At 39.5% G+C, this 21,998-nt stretch overlaps 1 protein-coding gene across 3 annotated transcripts in view; it reads right to left on the bottom strand.

Annotated features, from left to right (window-relative positions):
- Nucleotides 1-3,927: 3,927 nt before the first annotated feature.
- The window catches only part of EPC1 (enhancer of polycomb 1), a 62,338-nt gene continuing 44,267 nt past the window's right edge, over nucleotides 3,928-21,998 (bottom strand). For 2 of the 3 annotated variants that reach the window (XM_088533976.1, XM_088533974.1), the window contains 10 exons: nucleotides 20,789-20,948; nucleotides 19,538-19,714; nucleotides 19,350-19,439; nucleotides 19,113-19,261; nucleotides 17,672-18,024; nucleotides 7,055-7,173; nucleotides 6,887-6,973; nucleotides 6,090-6,231; nucleotides 5,590-5,953; nucleotides 3,928-5,267 (listed from right to left, as the gene is read on the bottom strand). In XM_088533976.1, coding sequence (XP_088390102.1) covers nucleotides 5,195-5,267; nucleotides 5,590-5,953; nucleotides 6,090-6,231; nucleotides 6,887-6,973; nucleotides 7,055-7,173; nucleotides 17,672-18,024; nucleotides 19,113-19,261; nucleotides 19,350-19,439; nucleotides 19,538-19,714; nucleotides 20,789-20,948 — 1,714 coding nt within the window. In that variant the 3' untranslated portion in view covers nucleotides 3,928-5,194. The remainder of the gene's footprint in view (nucleotides 5,268-5,589; nucleotides 5,954-6,089; nucleotides 6,232-6,886; nucleotides 6,974-7,054; nucleotides 7,174-17,671; nucleotides 18,025-19,112; nucleotides 19,262-19,349; nucleotides 19,440-19,537; nucleotides 19,715-20,788; nucleotides 20,949-21,998) is intronic. The other variant, XM_088533975.1, reaches the window with a different exon arrangement.

Genomic DNA, 21,998 nt, shown 5'->3' with positions numbered 1-21,998 from the left:
TTCTCCGGAGCCTCAGGGCCCTGTGCTGGCTCAAGGACCTGGCCACAGATAGGTCGAGGAGAACATCTTGCTCTAGCAGCCAACACACACAGGTTTTCTGTTGTTAAGTCCTTGCAGCTTCCTGCTGAAAAACCATGGGGCAGCAGAGCTGCTACTTTGCTTGAGAGCTGCTGTCCCCTGCAAGGTCCGCAGTTGTGTCCCCCAGCCCAGCGTCGCTCTGGGAAGCCCAGGTAACAGAGATGATGCCAAAAGAACAGGGAAACATGTTTGAATATATGCTGTATTTGCGATAAAAAAGAGATAATCCAAGTGCAGCACTGCTGGAGGATGCCTGTTACCCGGAGCAGGAACCCACAGGACCAGAAGAAGCCTACGACCAAGATGGGCAACTGCTGAATGCAAATATTTGAAAACACTTTTTTAAACTGAAACGAACATTTCATTAAATTAGTTTTATGTCACAGAAGTGCTGTTTCAGTAATTTATTCAAAGTCCTCAGTTTTGTGTTTAGTTTGTTCTTAATTTACCAAATACATTATCACTTCCAAAATAGCCCAAGTTCTAGCCAATGCCTAGATTCCGGTTAATGCCCCGCTTACAAGTTAATTGAAATTAAACTAAAATTGCTTCCTGCATTCCTGACAATGGCAGTAACACCAGCTCCAACACAAGAACAGTCTTCACTTGGAAGATAAGTATCCCTTTCATTACCTTCAAGGTTTGAATCCTTCAGCAGATGAATTTAATTGTGGTGGAAGCCTGTAAAAGTTCTAGCAGCATTTAGGATGCGAGTGGTTGTGCTGTTGTACGTGTAAGATGAAGCATATGAGGATGTGGTGCTCCCCAAATAAAAGAATAGTTTAAAATAATAGCTCACGGCAAAGTATGTTCTTCATTTATTTTTACTGGAAAAAGAGACCTGGCTGAAGCACTGCAGCTAAGTTTCTAGAACTGCGCTGAGCGCCTCATCTGAAAGCAAGTGAGGATTTACCTTGTTTTGGTTCGGGCTGCCACCTAATGGCAAAGAGCGAGCGGTTACCGAACACTCCTTCCAGCTGCAACGTCTTCGGTAGCTCAGCCGAATCGCCCCTCGCTGTCCCCTTCCGCGGGGCCTGCTGCTGCTGCTCCTATCGCTGGACGTCACCTCTGTCAGGCACCTGCGTCTTGGGCTATTCCTGTTTGCACAGGACCGGCCTGCACAACCTGGATTAGCGCTAACATGCCGAGCTCATTAATTGCTTAGGGCACCTTCATCCCACAGCTTCATTCCTGCAGATTACTGAAGTCTATCGCTACTTGTAAAGTGACCGCTTGTTTGGTGACCACAGCCCACAAAGCGCGGGCAGAGACACGTTTGCTTCCTTGGTTCTTTGCTCTCCTCTGGACATACGTCAATGCTGCCACTCGCTCCTGTCTTCCTGCTCCTGCTTCATTCCTTTCTTTCTCACTGGTAGCCAAGTTACATCTTGTAATCAACTTCCCCCATGGGCAGAACTTAGTCCTGGCCTTCCCCAGCGCGGCATTTCTTACCTGCTTCTTGGGACCTTCTGCAAATAAACAAATAAATAAATAAAAATCAGTGTTCTTGGTTTGACTACTTCTTTAAACAATATTAACTAATTCTACCTAATTCTACTCAGTTGGTAATCAGCCTTGTGCGCTCATTCCCCAAGATATACACAGAAAGAATGATTTGTCATCACTGGACTACTACACAAGTAGAAAAATTGAAGGTGTTCAGTGAAAAGAAACTAGCAGTCTCAAAAAGTACTTTATCTGCAGCATTTTAATCAATCTGAACTTCCTCATATCGAGCAAATTATTCATATCAAATCAGATATCGCTACTCTTTCATGTTATGTTTTTATCCTCTTTATCTGAAGTGTATTTTAACTTTTCATCTATCTGAGAGCTTATGCAACTTGCTCCCTCTATCAACCTTTTCCTTGGGTAGCTATCACTCATAACTTATTTTTGGTTTTCTTTCCAGACAAATATATGGTTATTAGACCATATCCAGCAATAAAACCATATTCCTGGAGTCCTCCTCTCTTTTTGCTAACTGCACATTCACAAGCAGCTCAGAAGTATCTGCTGCTGCTTTACCTGCACCTGATGCGAGCTTAGGAGAGTCTCCAGAAAAATCTCCCCAGTTTAGGGTAGTTCCCTTATGGGTTACTAAATCTTAACGAAGACTCAGCAGAGCAGGCATTATTTATTAGCTAATAATTTTGTAGAAGTAGTTCTGTGCTAAAGCAGAGAGTTATACATAGCAATCCAAGCTGCCTGCATTCAGCAAGTTCTGTATTTTCTTTTTAGCAATGTGTTTAACAATCTAGCCAAATCTCTAACCTTAATATTCAGAGAAAACAGCAATGAATCACCAAGTAAGATTGGGAACTGTGTATGGTGTCCTTCTAAAGGACCTTTCCTGCAACCCCGCCAGGAGAGGGAACCGCCTTTTCTACAAGCCTTTATGAGCAGAGCCCATCTCCTGGGAGCGAGCAGCCGTGGCGCAGGGCGTTGGGAAAGGGCCCTTCCTGCACCCTGCACAGTGAGGAAGCGCCACACGAATGGGATGAAACTGCCTCCCCTGCCACCTCCTGACACGTGTGAGTGATGGCACTCACAGACCTGTTGGGAAGCACCGACTCGTGTGAGCAGTGGGAAGCAAAAACAGCAACAAAACAGAAACCAGGTGCATGATGGAAGGTAGGAGCATTTTTCACCTAACCTCCTCCTCGAGGGACCGCCGTCCTCAGCAGTCTGGTCCCCCCTGCAGTCATGGTGAGGACAAGAACAGCAGCAACAGGTCTGTCCATTCCCGAGAGAGGAAATCACTGAGTGCAAGAAAGGGGCAAGACGAAAAGGAAGCGCAGACAAGCAGGTATTAACCAGAGATGCTGACGCTGCGGGATTAGATCTTTACTTGGGCTTTTAACCACAGGGAGAGAAAAGCAGTGGTGATGCCTAGGAAGAATGAAGGTTTCTCATACACTTCACCTCTCTGAAGGGGTATTAAAGATTTAGATTTTCTGATGTTTTTAATCAATTTTTTTTTTAAAGCAGAAAGTTAGAATTCAGCTATTCATCACTTTTCCGTATTTTTATGTGGCTTGCAGACAACCATCTATCTATGTTAAATCCAAGGTAAAAAGCCTTCTGTACGCTAATGCCACCATTTAAAGATGCTGCAAACCTAAAGGCAACTTGATACAACTGTTAAACACAAAACAAACTCATTTTAGGAATGGCAATCCCAAAACTCGGTCTCTTTCATACAAAGGGGCAGTGCATTAGCAGTCCTCCCTTAAAAGGTCACAGCATGTGCTCTTCCTTCAACTAAAACTTGTGTGGAAAAAAAAGAAGTTACTTAAACCCTCCCAGTCCGACTACTGAATAAAGCCAATCACTTACATGCGGCAATGTCTAAATTTATGAACTTAATTGCTTGTAACAGTTGATACCAAATTTATCAAATAGTAAAGTCATTTTTATTAGGACGCATAGCAAGCAGAAGCATGAGAGGGTCTAAACTGGAAGCCTTGCAGCTGTCTGTGGCAGGCAAGGCACATTTATAAAAACAGACATTTTCTGAATTGTGTCCATTTCCATTAGTGATTCTGAGCAGGCAACTTGAAGAAAATCTTACCTGTGAATTCCTATATTATTTATATAATATTCTAAGAACTACAAGGTTGTAGAAAAATATTAAGCTTTTATTTTTTACTGTCTTAAGTGATTTTGTGCGCAAAAGTTGTGACAGCTGCCACCACATAACCATTACTTCCCTTAACCGAAATGATGGCTACCAAGCGACCCAATTCCTTTGGAAAAAAGCAAGAGTATTTACACAAATTTAAATAAAAACAAAAAGAACAATAACAAAATGCCAAAGAGAAACAAAACAAAAAACCACAACCACACTTTTTTGTCAACATGTAATGCCCTGGGTTTATTTTGTGAGAGTTCTGTCACAATTTTCCAGGTGGGATTAAAAACCTTAAGGATAATGTATGCCATTGGAGTGGGCATTCAGACTTCGGTACTGACAAAGCACTAATAGTAGTCTGTTAAGTACCATTCTCTTCACAGAAGAGAGGTCAAATATTTCCAAAGGAAGGCACCCGATAGTTGTGGTTCTGGCCTTGCAGCCTTCTGGAGAATCTTAAAAGGAAAAAAGCTGGCTGTTTTAGAAACTGGAATGATGATACACGTACAGCAATTACTGCATTCTTCTCCCTTATATCCTTTTCTTAAGAACAAGTAAAGAATGAAGTCTTATTAACAGTTATACAATTAAAAAAAAAATACGTCTTCAAAAAGGGCAAGACAACACAAAAACTCCAGTTGTAAGGACTCCATTTGCATACTTAACACTTCTTGGTGTGCAGAGAAATGGGACTAACGAGGGGAGCAGCAACATAACCTTAGTGCTTTAAGTACCAGAAAACGCCCACATGCCTGTGGACAAGCTAGGATGGGAAAATTCAGACTTCATTATTAGCTTGTTACTTGTCTTACGATACTCTGACAGGAAGATCCCCATTAAACAGTACATTCCCCATTTTGAAACTGATGCCTTTTTAAAAAATTCTGTATGTATGTCACCATTTTTCACATGATACACAGAAAACTCAGGGACCCAGAGGGGAACCAAGTTATGTTATACCATTTACAAAATATCAAGGAGTCCACAGCTACCTAACACATTTACTACAGCACAGGAACCAATGAAGGTACAGTGTACAAAAAACTGTAAACACGGCACAATAAATAGATAAAACAGCAGGTTCCGCACCATGCACATGATGTGATGACACTTTTTCATCTCTATACAATCTCACATCTCACACTCTTACTTTGTTGCAAGTTGTTTCCCTCCCTCCCCCCACCCCAAGTGCAAAGCATCACAAATGAACAGTTTTGTATTCAAGTAACATATATACAAGGGTATTACAAATATGCTGTACTGTACAGATAATTGCTGTATTGTTAATTTACAGATGTTGATTCTTTCCTATTAACAGTAAGAAAGGAAAAGAAAAAGCATGAGAGATGTGCATTGCTGCCCAGTGCCCACAGCTGCCACGGAAACGCGATGTGCGGCATTCCATCATCCCTTGCATTCCCAACGCTACCGATGCATAGCACCTAGACAAGTCCCCAAGGCTGCAGGTTCATCCCACAGGAGCTACGTCACCTCCATTGCTACTGTATTGTCCGCTAGATTGTTCAGCGCCGGCTTCTCTGCTTCGTGGTTTTCCCTGTTGAAATAAATTTAGAAAAAAAATAATAAACCTGGGAAAAGAATTGCATATACTCATAAATCAAGTTCAATTTTGAATTAACAGTGCATTTTTGCAACACTGTTTTTATCTCAAGGCAAGGGGAGTGTCCTAGGAGACCATCAGTTTAAAATCTCTCTGCTCTTGTACTCCTACTGAAAGGAACCATTTCCGACTACCACCTCACACAAGGTTAAGCTCCATGTACGTTGAGCTACTCTGACCTAGCACCTGTTTGCCACAAACAGATTCCTCTAGCAAAACAGAGACTAGAAGATGTGAGCAGGTAAGAGAAACCCACCTTGGGACAGCATCCACGGAGGATGAGGCGGGGACCTTGGGCACCTGGCAGTTTGCGGCTGCAGCCAGCTTTAAGGCAGATGATGGAACAGCACTTAACGTCCTCGGTATATGCCGTGCATTGAGCGTGGTAATAGAGTTTACGGTGGCAACTGATGAGGGGACAGTTAATCGAATGTTGTTCCCAATCAGAACCTGAGTTGTTGCAGAATTGGCAGCAGTTACTTGGTGACTCAGTGCACTGTGGGAACTTGAAGTCTGCGTTATATTTGAAGGCTGTAACAAGGCTGAACCTGCTGTTGATGATGAACTTGTATGTACAAGTGCTGTAGGTGTAGTACTGAGGTGTAAGCCCTTGTATACTCCTGCGAGGAAAAGAAACAAAAAGCACAATAAGTTCATTTTCTCAGAGGAGAGGCAAGTCTAGGCAGACATTCAGATTTCCACTAAAAACAAACACATGACCCCACCAAGATGCAGTCCAATTCCGCAGCTGCATACCTGAGGCTTGAAGAATGCCATTCACCCCAATTCCAAGCACCACATCATCCTTCATTTTGAATCCCATCAATTGTTCTGATGTAACCAAAGCTGAAGCAGCAAATTGAGCACTAACAGAATCCAGTGTCTTGGAAACGAAACCCTAGAAAGAACAGTGGTGGCAAAAACATGTGATTGAAGCTCCTCAGAGTCAGTTCTTTCACCATATTTAAAGCTACACAAAAACTAGTAACATAAAAATCAAACCACGTAAAGCACACTGGTCCAGTCATTCTTTCAGACCGAATTTTCAGTGTTCGGTAGAACTAGGTAAAATCTGAACTGTAATTTTTCCATGCACTTTTACCTCCATTATAATAATAATGGAGGAAAAAAAGGATCACCACAAGGATTTAAAAAAAAAAAAAAACTTATTTCCAAAGTACTATGGAAGAACATCTTTCACAAGTCAACTTGTTTTCGCAAAGCTTCTAACCCAGTTGAGTGACTCAGGTTCAGACGGCTACGAACTTTTGAACCATTTTAAGTGTGTCCATCAGCACTGTAAGCACCAAGTGTAAGCATTTAGGAATATTAGACACTTCCATAGCTCTACAGAGGACTTGTTTTAGTTAATAACTAAAAGTAAAATAAAAAATTCTGCTCTAAAAATCCCCAGTTTCAACAGGATAATGACATGGCTGGAGATCTTTGCACTTGTATTGGCTAGTCTTTGAATATTTCATTATTTGACTGACCCATCTTTTCTTTTTTTTTTTTTGTTAAGAGGGAGCAGAGGCAATGCCTGCCACACTCACCTGCAGTGTCCCTTCTAAACACTTTACAGAATGGCTATGATGGAGATTCAGGCGAAAGCCACTTTCCTGTTGGTTAGTTTCAAGGTTCTATGGCAACAGTTGACAATTAGAGATGAACCCTGGTGGGAAACAATGAGGGATAAATCATAGCACAGACAAATCCCTCACCTGTGATGTGTTGGCAGAGGAATTACTATTTGCTTGCTGCTGATGAATTTGTGCAAGCTGCTGTTTCTGCATTAGTGCCAGTTGCTGTTGATGCTGCTGGTATTGTTCGGCTGTAAATGCTGAACAAAATATAAAACGAGAAAATACTATATCAAAATATGTAGGTGTTGTGTATATAAACACATCTATTTTAAAATTCTAAATGAGAAAAACCTCAGTACACCACAGCAAATTCCTAAGAGCCTTAGTGCACCTTCTGCATTATGGCAAAAAGGCTCTTATCCCTTCTGGAGGTTTTGTTCCAACTAAGCCTTCCTTTCATGAACTGATTTAATGCAAAGAATTTAATAGCTCTGTTGTATTTAGCTTAAGATACCAGAAAGAGAGGGGGAGGAGGGAACCAAAACAAAGCGAAAACAAATCCAGAACGTTAAACCCATAACTCATTAAAAAGAAATTCCAGGTAGAAATGGCACCACGTTTCACTTTTTGTAAAACTAAAGCGCACTATTTATAAAGTGGATTTATATGCAAAAAATGTGGCAAAGTATGTGAAGTTGTGTGTTCTCATTCCTTAGGGATGACATTTTGAAGGCAGCGAGTTCCTACAATGAAAGTTCATGCCTAAATCTTGGTGAAAACACAAAACTGAGCATGCTTAAAACTGTACAAGTTATCACAATATAGGGTTTTTTTTTAAAAAAATAAAAATAACGCAACCATGCAAGCAATTCTGTCACCACAGAATGACAAAACTGCACCCTTCTCTTAAGTCCTTAATGGGCCATCCAGCAGTTAATGTGGGATAAGCCAAGTAAAGTTTTCTCCATCTAGAATACAAGCATTAAAACTGATAACATGTGTTATTGCAGAGATCCCCAAGGCGATGCCCAGTGGAGAAGAGTTAGATTTTGCAGATCAGCCCAGTCAGACATTAGTCTTTTTTGAATTGCATTTCCAAAATTAAAGTCTCCATCATCATTTTGAACTGAATCAGGGACTCCGAGAAGCAATTACACGGAATGCATAAAACCTGAGGAACAGGTCAATACAAATGGCTAACCAAAACAAAAATCAGCATGCAGAAACACAGCCAACACTGCTAAGAGGCATCTTTCTAATGTACCTAGGATTCCTCCTAAAGCACTCTTTCAAATCCTATTATACACTAGAAGCCACTAACACTTTGACATGTGAGCACTTAAAATCAGAGATTTTTATTTGGCTGTTACATTCCAGTTAAATAAAACTGGACAGCAGGTAGGCTCATGGCACTTGTTTATACTGCTGTAAGCAATAAATCAATTTTCTAATGCTTTTAAGGGTAAATATCATTTCAGCTTGCTCTGTTCTAAAGTAATTCATAAGGGAATAGCTTAGAAGCAACACCACTGATAAATGCTTTAATTAAGGAAAAAAAGAAAAGCTCTTAAAATTGATAAACCAAATATTTAAGAGCCTGGCAATCCAATTTCATTTTAATTCCATATCATATAAACAGAAAGTCCCTCAGTACTTTAAGCCATCAAGTAGAACTTATAATACAGACAGTAATCTAGTTGTATTAATACTAAAAAAAAAAAAAAAGAAATAAAAAAGAAAATCTCTAAAACTGGGAAACTCTGTTTTAACCCATGCAGTAGTGAAGATATTAAAAGTTCCACATATCAGATATGGTTTAATAAGATATTTTACTCTACATTGAGACTTTGCAAATATGATGCTTCAGAACAGGTTAGTAAAAACAATGTAATGCGGTAGAAGCATTTTACTGACTGGCAAATGGGGAAAGGGGGGCAAAAAAGGGAAAAATTCATTATACCACCATCCATGAATTAAATAGTTAACACTACAGCCATCAAATTCTGCAGCTACGTATTTTTCTGTAAGTTTTCTATGACCCTAGAACAATAAAATTCCCCACTACGGTGAGCACAGTTCTACAGCCTGCAAAGCAGGCAAGGGACGAGGTAACCACCACTATGAACCTCATCTGCACTCAAACTCCTCACTTCTGTTCAAACAGCCAGGAACGCTTACTAAAGCAGCTCTGAAATGCTAGAGAGATGCCTATTAACCTCTTCTGTCAAAAAATATGCACGAGTACAGTTTCTTGCATCTTTTTAATTTAAGATATTTGCCAACATTTTTGTTACTTCTATGTTTAAGACGAAAGCCTCCAAAGCACTTAAAATATTGCTAACAGCACTACCAGAGATCTGTGGCTAGATTGTGAATTGAGTTGTTGCATCCAATTTAGAAACAAAACTGCCCAAGTACTGCAATACTGGCTGCACCATCTCTAAGAGGCATATAGAGAAGCACTAACTTCACAGAGCTGATGTTTCACTGGCAACACTACTGACACTACTAACAGCCACACAAACCAATTTTTATCACTGTTTCTGAGGAGGACACACATGCTGGGACAGGGTACTTGATCCTCTGCCGTTAAAGGCCACCATTTATTGTGCTCACTAAGCTTCCGATCCAGCTGCTAGGTCCCTTCCCCCATGGAGTTCCCTCACACACTATATAAATTAAAAAATAAGGCTACTGATAGGCAAAGATTGCTTCTGAAAAATAGTACTCCTTATGCAACAACAACAAAGAATGTTTATATGGACTTTTAATGGAAAAAAAATCCATTTAATCTAACCTTATTTCTTCATTTTCTGTAGCATACAAGTGTGAAACATAATCGAGCAAGGCTCTCCTGTGAAATCACCCATATGCTCAGCACAGCCGAGAGTCTCTTCACTTATACGCAGCTCTCTGCTCTATCCATACAGGCACAACCCTGGAGTTTTTAGAGAGCTGCACTAAGTTCAGCTGTCTTTTTTTTAAAAAAGTATTTTAAATAGAATTCAGAGCAGACCAGAGAAAAGTTACTGCTATTAATCGGTTTGTTATATGGATAAATCAGCAATCATGTTTCTGATAACATGGTTGCCCGATAAAGTTGTTAATTAAATATTGGATATTAATTTAAAATAATAGAGTAAAAGACAACTGAAAAAAGGATTTCTGAAACTAAGAGCTTACAGTTAAAAACAAAACAAAACAACAAAAACAACACTTCTGTCCATCCCTCAAAACGCCAAACGTCTACAATAAACTAAGAACAAGATTTTGTTAAACACCCCCCTTTATCTTGGGTAAGCGCAGATTTGCTTTACATTATTCCCGTTTCTCATGTGAAACTGTCTCCAAAGTTGAATATTCTAATAGATATCATACATGGAGACAGAGCATAACATTTAATGGTTAAAGATGCATAAGATTTTAAAGCACATTATTGCTTGACTAGCCCTAGAAAGGAATGCAGTATTTATAGGATCTGTTTAAACAGCATGTTAGGGCCACAGTGCTTAGATTTAGGTCATGCTCCATCATACGGTAATAATTATTTAATGCTACAAAAGGTACTACTGCACAGCAGTAGTGCGCAGCTATGCTGCACAGCAGCATGACATCGTTCTGTTCCCTGCACAGAACGCAGTGAAGAAACTCCAATTCTACTGATGTAGTACGGAAGAACATTGTAATTTCAGAAAGCCTGGATTGTCTTCACAGATAGAAGATTTTGATGAAAATTACTCTGAAATATTTTCCATGACCTCTTTAGTTACTTAGGTAGCTAGAGTCAGGTGAGGAAACCCTTAAAGGGACAACTCGTGTCAAGAGGAACCCACACCACACAACGGTTCTCAATGGAAAGGCAGCAATGGACAGAAAGGCTGGCCTACAGGAACACTCAATGTGCTTAGAGCACACTGTTTGAATGGAAGCAATTACAACTCAATATGCTTCTGAATTGCTTCTGGTATCTCTGAATCAGGTTCTAATAATTCAGTTTAGAAAACCTTCACAATTTTATGTCAGTACATAGTGTTATCTTCTTCACTCAACAGTTCGGAGCAACACATGCCTCTATTCTGCAGCTGTCCTGGTGACTGATACACTTCTATAACAAATCTGTTCAGCCTGGAGAAGAGAAGGCTGAGAGGGGATCTGATCAGTGTCTGTAAGTACCTCAAGGGAGGCAGTGAGGAGGATGGGGTCGGTCTCTTTTCAGTGGTGGCCACCGACAGAACTAGAGGAAACAACCAGAAACTGAAGCATCAAAAGTTGCAGAGGAACTTAGGAAAAAATTCTTAACAGTGAAGGTGACAGAGCACTGGAAGAGGTTGCCCAGAGAGTTTGTGGAGGTTCCTTCTCTGGAGATCTTCAAAACCCGCTTGGACACAGTCCTGTGCCACGTGCTCTGGGTGTTCCTGATGGAGCAGGGGGGTTGGACTAGATGACCTCTAGAGGTCCCTTCCAACCTTAAGCATTTTGTGATTCTATGAAACAAGAAACATTATGGCTTACAGCCTGCAAAAATGATGGGAAGGCAGGAAGAAAAAGCTTCAGGGATTTAGAGCTATGAAGACAAAGAAAGAAGCATTGTGCAGTATGGACACTAACTGACAGTTCAACACTGCAAAACACTGCCAAGGTGTCGTCATCTTAATGACAGCCTCAACTAGCCCAATGCACACACTACAGCTTTCCTTCAATAACTTAACTGCAAGATTGATTTGTAATTATCCTGAAGATTGCTTTTATTTCTTTTTTCAAATTAGTCAATAAAGAACATATTTCAAAGGAAAAATTCTACTCATTTATCTACCAAACTCTGTAGGATGCTGCTATTCAATTGCTCTGTGATCCTGTGATACACTGTGACTGTCATTTTTCAGAGCATAGGTCAAAAGTCAGGACTTTTTTTTTTTTTACTGAAACGTAAAGCTATTCGTACGCTGATAACTAGTTTTATCACAGTATTCCTCTGAAAATTCAAGCTCTGTCCTGGAGAGGCAAAAGCAGCGAGAACATGGGCCAGCTGCAGAGGCTGAATGAACACAAAACCTCTAAGAATTGGTCACTGCCTGGTAAGCAGCCAGCCTCCTAACTACCAACGCCAAGTTGTACTGCGAGTGCTTACTCTGGTTCCCTGGAGTGGAAAAACACATACACAAAATGACTGCAACAACTAGTTTTCTATTAACTAGGCAGCACAGCCTGGAAAGCAAGTAGGACACATATAAACCTGTGGTTGCTATAAGGAGCCTTCCTCTTGATGTCCTGAATGGGAGATGCTCACTCCATTTGCGAAGGAAACTAAACAAGCTAGACAGAGTAAACACTATGTGCTACACAGGAAAGCATTCTTTTGAATAAAGTTTAATGCAGTTCAGGATACTTTTAAACAACCCGATTAAACACTGCTACAAGTGCACTGGTCTCACTAAATATCTAAGAAATTAGATATTTCAAATAGTTTTTAATCAAAGAAAAACAACTGCTTCCTAACAGCAAGTAAATTAAGTTCATGGTCTCTTAAGGAGAAATACTAACGTAAGAAAAAAAAAAAAAAAAAACGAAGCATTAGCAAGTAAAGATGATCTTGGGTTCAGAGAGCCCCTCCTAAAAGCCCATTCAATGGTACTGTTTTCCCTGATTCTTCTAGCCGGGCTCATGGCCTCCAGGAAAGGCCAGTTTGAGCAGGTAACAGAAGAAAGATCATGTAACTAGAGATTCCATCTGAGCAAGTCTTGAGATCCAGCACTGCTAAATGGGATGGAAAGAGGAAGATGATGCATCAAGCTGCAATGCTTTCTTAGGAGAAATGCACAAGGGCATCCCCTCCCGCTATGAGGGAACCATTGGTGGTTACTAATGTCAAAGGGCATGCAAGGCAGCTACACCAGTTATCATGCTAAATCCAAAACATCACGTGTTGATTTCTGCAAGAAGTGTCATCTGGCTTATGAAACTGCCTGGTTAAAGGTTTTCTACTGTAAAGCAAGTTCTCCCCAGGGAATTCAGAAGACTGAAGAAAGTTAGAGCCATCAGTGTGATTTAGTATTTGACTCACCATGCCCAAAGATGCTTCACTATCTGAAAAGAAGTCCAAGAGTCGTTTTATTCAAACATGCTGTTGTTAGATGTTACGCTTCTATGAGAACATGAATCATTATATCCTTGTTCATTACTATAAAAGCTTTTGATTTCTGCTCAAAAGGACCTTCGTATGGAATGCCCTATGTCAGAACTCTAAAGCCAGAAATCCTAGGCTCCGTGTGAGCACTCCCTACTTGCCAGGGCAAAAAAATGGCAGAAAATAATTATTAATAAGGACTTTTACTGGCAATTAAGTGAAAGCTAGAAATGCTTTTTTACACATTAAGTCTGCCCACATTCTTAACAGGAATTTCCAGGCATATAGTACAGGTCAGTAGGGCTACCCACTACCTATTCAGCAGCTGTGTGACCATCCTTGCACAGACTGCAAGCAAAGCTTAACAGCTTCCACGGGCCCAAGATCCAATAGCAACTCCCAGCAATTGGTTTGAAGCTGAGTAAGTAAACCTCGTGTAAATTCAAACTCTCTGCAGGAAGAACAGAATTAGAGCAGTCTCCAGAAGTGCTCAGAAGTTTCAGTAAGAGTTGATTCTTCTTCCTCCAACCTCATCCACATTATTTCGAAGAACAATACAAGCATTCCCTTCTGAAGATTTTCCCTGTTAAGTAAGCCTAGGGTGGGCTGTATAAACACTCCTGTTATTCCTACAGTTCTCTGTAGTTTTGGGGAGACAAGACTGAAGCTCCAGTGATAATGGAAAATGCCCATTACAAGTAGTAGTATTTTTCATAATCAGGTTTAACCAGCAATGTGTAATAGACACTCAGTAAAATGAAAGAAGTCTACCTCTGGCAGATGAGTATTACAGATATGAGGGGCAAATAAAAAGAACTAGATTCAGGCAGGCACAGCATGAAAGCAGAAAAAGCTGAGACATATCTGTCCATTCTGGTATGAGAAAACACACACTGCACCAAGGAACTTCCTTGCTCTTCTTTCCGTAAAGGGGAACGCCAGCAACCACCTATTTGTCACAGAGTCTGGACGGTGTACCAAAGCCAGTAAAAAGCCATCGACCACGATTAGAGAACTGAAACACAAATGCTAACATCACTTTTGGGATACCAAAGTACAGCCCACAGTGAATCCTGCTAGACCCATTAGCACGAACATGCTAACTACTGCTTTTCAGAAGCAGTTTGAGAGATGTGAAAACACATCCACATTTGCCAGGGGAAAAAAGTACATATATATCTACATATGTACCACATATATATTTGCATGTATGTACCTTTTATATATAAATACATCTATAATGGAATCCCTACAGAATTTGTGAGTACTGAAGCACAACCTGCAGCACATAACCTACATCTCCCACTTGCAGGAAACATAATTCAAGATAAATTATTCTGGATTCTTTAATGATATTCTGTATGATATTCTATAGGATGCCTGTAGGTTTTCATACACAGTAGCATATATAGTCATTATTCCCTCAAGATATTTTTAACTACAGCTAGAGTTTCTGCTAAAATACTTCACAATTCTTATTTTGAGTAGAAAAGGAGAAGCAGCATACTATATCAAGCATACTAAGGTCAGCTGCTAGTCTCTCTGGTCTTCAGGATTCACACTTTCTTTTCAAAGCAACCCAACTTCTTTGCGGGGAGGAAAACAGAAGACCAGAACGTAAAACTACTGCCTGGTCTTACTGCAGAGCCTGGGCACAAATGCCCAAGTCTTTCACTAGTGACCGTACCTGTGGTCTGCCACCTAAATACAAGGCTGCAACAGAATTATACCAGCCATGCAGTGCCAAGTGCCTCACAATCATTTGACTGTTAGATACCACCATCCCAAAATATACATATACTGTACTCAACAAAAAGCACAGTCTCACTAAGATTAGATGCAGCATGCAGATTCCAGCTGGCCTGGCAGAGCAGATGAGATGGGTTAACCAGTAAGTACAGAAAGGAAGATTAAACTGCTGGAACACAAACTCTTCCAACTGAACATTCATGCCTACCGTATGTTCCAGACTGCTAAGACACAAAAACTCTGTCTCTAAAGATGAGTGTCAACGTTTTGAGACTTGGTGAGATTGTCAGCAAAACAGGCTCCTTTCAGATGAGTAGCTTCCCTACTGAACAACACTCATCCTTTTATGCTGTTGCCTATTTTTAGGACTGTATATCATATGCTTGAAGACCTTTTAATCACCTTTTTTTTTTTTTCTCCTCAAAAGAAGGCAAAAGATGCCTTTTCACAGTTCTTGTGAGATGAAGTACCACCACAGACTTCAAAAGTGAAGTTACTTTTCTTGGATACTATCCCTTCAAAACATGACAAGTCCAGTATGAGCCTAACTTCCAGGTAACTTATAAGAGATTTTCTCAGATATTTCTTTTCAACCGATAAAGAAGATCTCAGTGCAACATCTTCCATGCGTCTTTTATGCAGAGTACTTGGAAAGCCAGTGCCAGGACCTTGCATTTCTTCAGGGTCAAAGGCACTTTCACAATGACCACTGCACGCTCAGCGCTCTGGGGAAAACCTCTCCCCACTCTTAAGGGCAGAAAACCAGTGCTTTCCATAGGCAGGTACCAATGGTGCATGAGGCCTCTGACTAGCAAAACACTTGGGATAGTACCTCAAATTTTTCTTACCTATGGTGGCTGTGTAGGGAAGACCTGAAAATCAAATATTACACGGCATTTTTTTTTAAAAAACAGCTCAACAACATTTTATCTGGAATATTCCAGACTGAAAACTTGAGATTTCTGTAAACTACTTCGATACGGAGCCAGACTAAATGCATCCCATGATGGGCATAGCAAAGTGACCACCTCTGCTAGGCAGTACAGAGTCCAGATGAGCCTATCTTGAAGCTAAACAATTTGAGTTGACCCTATCTCACAGTAGCAATGAAACAATAGAGTCTTTTTAAAGTAGAGATACATTAGCCACTGTTTTCGGGCAGCAACACCTATTGCTGCTTAAAGCTGAAAAGAAAACTGAACCATAAAAAAAACATCTCCGAGCTTTAAAAATACCTAGGAATGAGGAGAAAGATTGCAATCTGCTGTAGCAAACATCAGAAAAAAGCCAGTACAGATGCTACGTGCCCTGTGTTCTTCACAATATTTGCTACAGAAAATGAGAAGAGCTGAAACCCTGACACGCACCTTCGAATAGATCAAAGGCCCACATAAAACATGATCACTTATATTTGCGAGCTGTATAAACAATGTATTTTAAAGAAGTCTTCAGCACAGTGAAAGCAGCACCAGAAAACAGAATGACATCAAGATGAATTTAATAGACTCTTCTCAAACACCTAGCCCTAAAGAGATGACCATGTATACACAAACTCACACACACGACCACAGCAATCCTTGCTAAGATTACCCATGAGCATAATCTACCTGGTTATATGAACAACAAAACACTATCCAAAAGTTGTGGTAACTGAAATGCATAGATGAATCCAGATATAACTATGCTTTTTATGAAATATACTATTCCCATACCCAACGCTAATCAAAATATGAATCTGAACATTACAACTTAACTTTGTAAGCATTGAGTATTTAGTTAAATATTTTACACAGATGAATCCTCCTGTGTAAAATTCTAACCATAAAAAAGAGAAAAACGCACTAGGCACACATACACATAGCTATCTATCCAGAGATAGACATAAAAACACTTCTGAAGTTCCAAAATACTCCCAACACAGTCAAAACTTTGTACAGTATTCACCACTAAGAATTCCATTCATTTACCTAGCCTCAGTTAGGAGTTATCTTTACAGCTTAAGGAAAAAAAGGTAGTCTTCATGTCTGCCTGTGTACAAGTATACACATACACATGGATATATGCCTTGAATTCAATTTTTTGAAGTTAAATGATTTTCAAATATAGTGTGTTACCTGCAAGGACTTTATGCACTCAATATCAAGATGCTATGCAATGTACTGACTGATCAAAACTCTACGCTTATTATAAATATCAGTCTTCCACTATGGAGCACACAACAAAGATGTGCTGTCCAGTAGTACTGCAATGTAAAAGCAACTGCACACCAAGTTCTCTTAGAGTCAGGTCCTCAAATTTGTAATTTTGCTTCTATATCAAGTAATATGCTGTTAACAACAGACAGGTGATCAGTATGACAGTTTTGCCAAGCACGAGCAGATGCCCGTTGCACTGGCAGGGACCCCAAGTTATTTATTTATTAAAGTATTTAAGCTACACTTAAATGTATAGAGTTCAAGGATGAGAGTTCATGCTGAGATCTATGGAAATATTTTAAATGTTCCCCACCATCATATACTACATATACTACAAAAATTAGAAGAAAGTCTGGAGCTTAATGTTTTTCAGTGTTTCAACCAATGTATTTTTAATTAAAAAAAAAAAAAAAACTTCAGAGTTAACTTAAACCCAACACAAAACTGTTTTCTAAACCGTTATATTTCTAAAATCAGAATTAAATACAAAGGTAGCATTTGCATAATTTCAAGATGCTGTACACTACTGTCAGCACTAAGTAAGAAAAAGCATTCTATGAGGAGAGAAAAAAGAGAAGACAGACTGCTATCAGAGCAGACCACAAAGTATGGACAACCTAACAATATTCCATTTTTTCTCAATCAAGTTTAAAACTTCTAGAAGTAAGTTTGTCAAAGGAAACATACCAAAATGTGCTGAACCACTGCTACTTTTACTTTGTATAGAGGTACTGCATGTCTGGGTCCCAGGTTGTGCTGTGCCTGTTCGATTTATACCCCTGCATAATTTCCTACAGGAGAGTTCATCATTGTCACCGTCATGTAGGGATGGTGTCCGAGGCCTAAAATGCCGCCATCTACATGATTTGATATTGACTAGTATCTGACTGAGGTCTTTCGAGAAAGATTTGTCCGAGGTATTTGTTTCTGAGGTATTGGCAAATTGACTGATTGAAGAGTGTTGTGATGAGGAAAGCATTTCCAAATCCAGCTGATGAAATGTACTATCATAGTCCGAATGCGCTCTGTCTAGAAGCACCCTAGAAACAGAACAAAAAAGGCAAAATCAGGCAGTGGCAAGAAAAGCCCCGGTAAGATCACTAGTTTCTCACCTGGGTTTGGAGAAGAAGGTAAAGAAGTGGCAGAGGCTACACAAAACTGTTCTAGAACAGGCAATAAAAACAAACTGGACAATTGACTGCTTAGGTAACTAAAAAGCTATTTCCTCCTAAAGCAGCTTCAGTCCAAATGCCTTATTATCATATACCCCGAATGCACCTACAACTACCGCACGCAGTACCAAAAGCCATCACACATTGTGTGTCAACCCCCTTGCAAAATGCCAGCAGGGGCCCTCAACTCCTGTTCTGGTTTTGCCAATATCCTAGTCTGACTTGCTAGCAAGCCAGTAACTTTTAAGCATTCATCTGAGAGCCAAGTCACATTCTTTTATTAAGAAAAAAAAAAAAGTGTAAATAAAGAAGCTTATTGGGACATTCAGGCTAAATTAAAAGCCATGTCAAACAATACTTAACAGATAATAATTAGACATTAAATAGTTTAGGAATACTTTTTTGAATGAGCAACTCAGAAACAAGCATGTGAAGTAATAGTCTTTACTATTTTCATCTTAAGTGGGAATGTCCAAAACTTAGCAACTATTGTCACTTGTTAGGTTTCCTCCAACCCATTTTTCTCCTCTACCATTGGAAAGTTGCAGCTGACCTCCACGTATGGCCATTTTTGAAAACTGCTTATGAAGATGACTACACATATCACTAACATGAAACACCAGTTACAAATGAAAACACAGATGTGTTTTCACCTCAGAACTTGGAAGTACCAGCAAAAAAAACAAAAACAAACAACAAAAACAAAACAAAACCAAAAAAAACAAAAACAACAACAACAAAAAAAAAACAACTAAAAACATGAAAGTAAACACTATCATATTGCTTCCCCTGTAGCAAAAGAAAAATGGAGCTATTAATCATCAACTGAGGAAACAGTATCAAACAGAATTATTTAAAAAGTCAACTTCTGTGATGCCTCCAATTTTGAATTTTAAACTTTACTTCGAGAGGTGCCTTTTGCACACCATTTTTGCAAAGAGTCATGCAGGGCTTACCTTCCACCACGGCCTACTCGTCTTCGTGCAAATCCAATACACCTCTGGGGTACAGAGAGGGTGGTTAAGCAGTATCGATAGCGCACATCTCCTAATCTTCCCTCTTTAGGGCTACTCCACGGCCAGGTGCCAGGTTGGTCTAAGTGAGGCTTAAAATAATTTTGAACAGTTAAACACAATTTTTTTTCCTTCTACAATAATACTCTGTCTTCTCACAAGTAAGAAAATTTTACTTACAGCATAGTATTGACAGCCAGCTTTCCTACGGAAGGCAAAAGGACCATCAGGGTCATTTTCTTCCTCAGCCTCAGAAGAACCAGACAAAACCTTTAAAATTGAAAGGGGCAGGGGAGAAAGCAGGTAAATTCATGTTTTTCACTCCCATTCTTACAGCAAAAGCAGCATAAAGACTTCAGAGGTCCTACCTGGGAGAGAGGTTCTTCATCTGAGCTAGGAAAGTCATACTGATTCAAATCTTTAGCATTAAAGACTGGCAGTGCAGCAGGACTCGCCTGTTGAGGAGCAGCAGCAGCAGATGAAGGTAAGACTTTTGGCTTCTTCTCATACTTTCTTTTAGGTCGAATAACATCAGGTTTATCTTGCTAAAAGGAAGACAAAAAAAAGCTTAAAATCATGCACACAGGCAAGTCACAACTTTTCTAGAACTCTTGTGTAAACAAATTAAAAAGTGAACTCATCTTTCTACCACCTTCAAAGTAATACAAGCCATAACCTCATCAAAATTTGAGGTGTTTACCCAACAAGGAAGAATTAACACCTGCATGCCCAATGACTGCGCTAGATAAAATACTACTATGGAGAACTGGATCCAAGTGAAACATTTCAAGTGAATACAAAATCAGTTTTAATTAACAGACTAAGGTATACAGTAAGCAGGAGAAATCAGCAGGTTTTTACACCACCACCAGAAATCAAAAATCCACTACAGCTAAAATGCATAACATTAATTTAGAACAAAAATGGTGGAGAATAGGTTTAACTGATGGCTCCTATCTTTGTCCAGCAACTAGGTAACAGATGATTTTGAAGTAGGCTTTCTGAACGTTATGAACCATATTAAAGATGTTAATACTCCCCTTGTGTAAGGCCTTATTATAACTGCATGTGCAGTTATACTGCAGATACTGTCTATAGCAGACCTTTACTACTTTCCTTCTTAAGAGCTAATCAAGAGCTTACAGAACACAGCCAGTCTTTTTCTATATATCGTATACTTATGATATTAAAATTGTGAAATAAATTGAAAAGTATTTTTAAACAATTTGTAGGTTTAGAAGCATTGAAAATAAGATCATCTTCCCAGAAGATGAGAGAAAATAATACTGTAAATTTTCCACATAAGTATTTCAAACAGAGTGCTGGCTACTGTGCTAATACTACTCCTCTAGAGGTCTAGTTCTTAGATTCTATGGTCCAGACTTAAACTGAAAAGAATGTTTTACTTCATTCTGTATGTAAGTCAATGCCAACAGAAAAACATATTTAATTCTAATTGCAAATGTGCTAGTCTGATTCCATTTTCAGAGTCTATTCCTTCACCTCAACAAATAAAAAATGTTTTCCATACTGCTATATCCTAAAGCCCCCGCATCTTACATACCTAAAAACATAATTTATAACTTAGTTACTGATATTCAGAAATACTATTTACTTACTTTGTTAACTTTAAATTCTTTCAGTTCCATAGCTTCTTGATGTTTAAAAGGACTGTTGTTAGTCACAGGAATGATGGGAATAGCGTAGGTAGGTTTAATTGACTGCCGCTGTGCCATGACCTCAGACATGATCTCCCCACTGTAGTCACCCAAATTATACCTGAAACCAGAGAAATTTCTTACTTGTTGGAATGTTTACAACATCCTTGGTAAAATACTGTGCAATAAAGAGTTAAACACTTGTAACTTGAGATAAAAGCAAGCCCAGACGACAGCAGGAAGTACAGAAAAAGAAAACTAATAAAACAAGCTTCACTGCAAAAACAAGTGCTGAACAATAAATAAGGACAATAAATAAAGCAGGGATACCTGCAAAAACACTTTCAATGGGATAATAAAGCAAGGAAAAAAAGAAGGTTTAGAAACTAGAAAGGAAAAATAGGGTAGGTTTTTCCCCTCCTCACTCAGAGAGGGCGCTATTTAAATAAACAAATACAAGATCTAAAAAGTTTTAAACAGTGAGGCTAGAGTGCCTTATTCACAAGGCCTCCTTCTGTATTATGAAATAGTTAGAGGACCAGCAAAAGCCATGAAACATTTGGATCCTGTGTGAACTCTCCGAACTCTAAAAAGGACTGAGCTCATGTTACAGTTTCCCTTTTGAAGGGCCACTTGAGGCTTCCCTATGAGCAACAACAGCTTCATGAGAAACCTGCTGAGGAGCCTTCAGGTCTCTCCCACTCTCTACTGAAAATGGTCGCTGCTCAGAGAAACAAAACTAAACAAACCCCCCAAAACCCCAAACACACCCTGTATCTACTAGGAGGGCAGACTGACATGCAGCTTCTCTCCCTAGGAAACCAGGTTAGATAAAGTTAGTTTTAGGTCTTCAAAATACTGACTCAAAACATTTATTTTTAAGCATGGATTCTTAAGCTAAAGATGTCTAGTCAGATCTGAAATATGAACTGCTAAAAGCAATTTCACATTACAAACATAATTTACTGTTGACTAGGAAAGGGACAGTTGATAAACTGCAACATTTGGTCTTCAGTGCAGCTGTCGAACAGGATGTTGAAAGGAGCATTAGTCTGAATAGAGATGACTGACAGAGCAGCATGTTATGATGTAAGAAATGCTTTTTGTTTATTTTACTCAGGAGGATGTCATATCAAATGCTGCTAAAAGATGCAGAGACAACGAAGAATGG

The sequence above is a fragment of the Tinamus guttatus genome, unplaced genomic scaffold (genome assembly GCF_059628265.1).
Source record: "Tinamus guttatus ecotype Peru unplaced genomic scaffold, ASM5962826v1 Tinamus_guttatus_pri_ptg000530l, whole genome shotgun sequence".
Classification (NCBI taxonomy): Eukaryota; Metazoa; Chordata; class Aves; order Tinamiformes; family Tinamidae; genus Tinamus; species Tinamus guttatus.
Note: the sequence above shows the minus strand (reverse complement) of the source record. Positions and strands in the feature narration are given on the sequence as shown.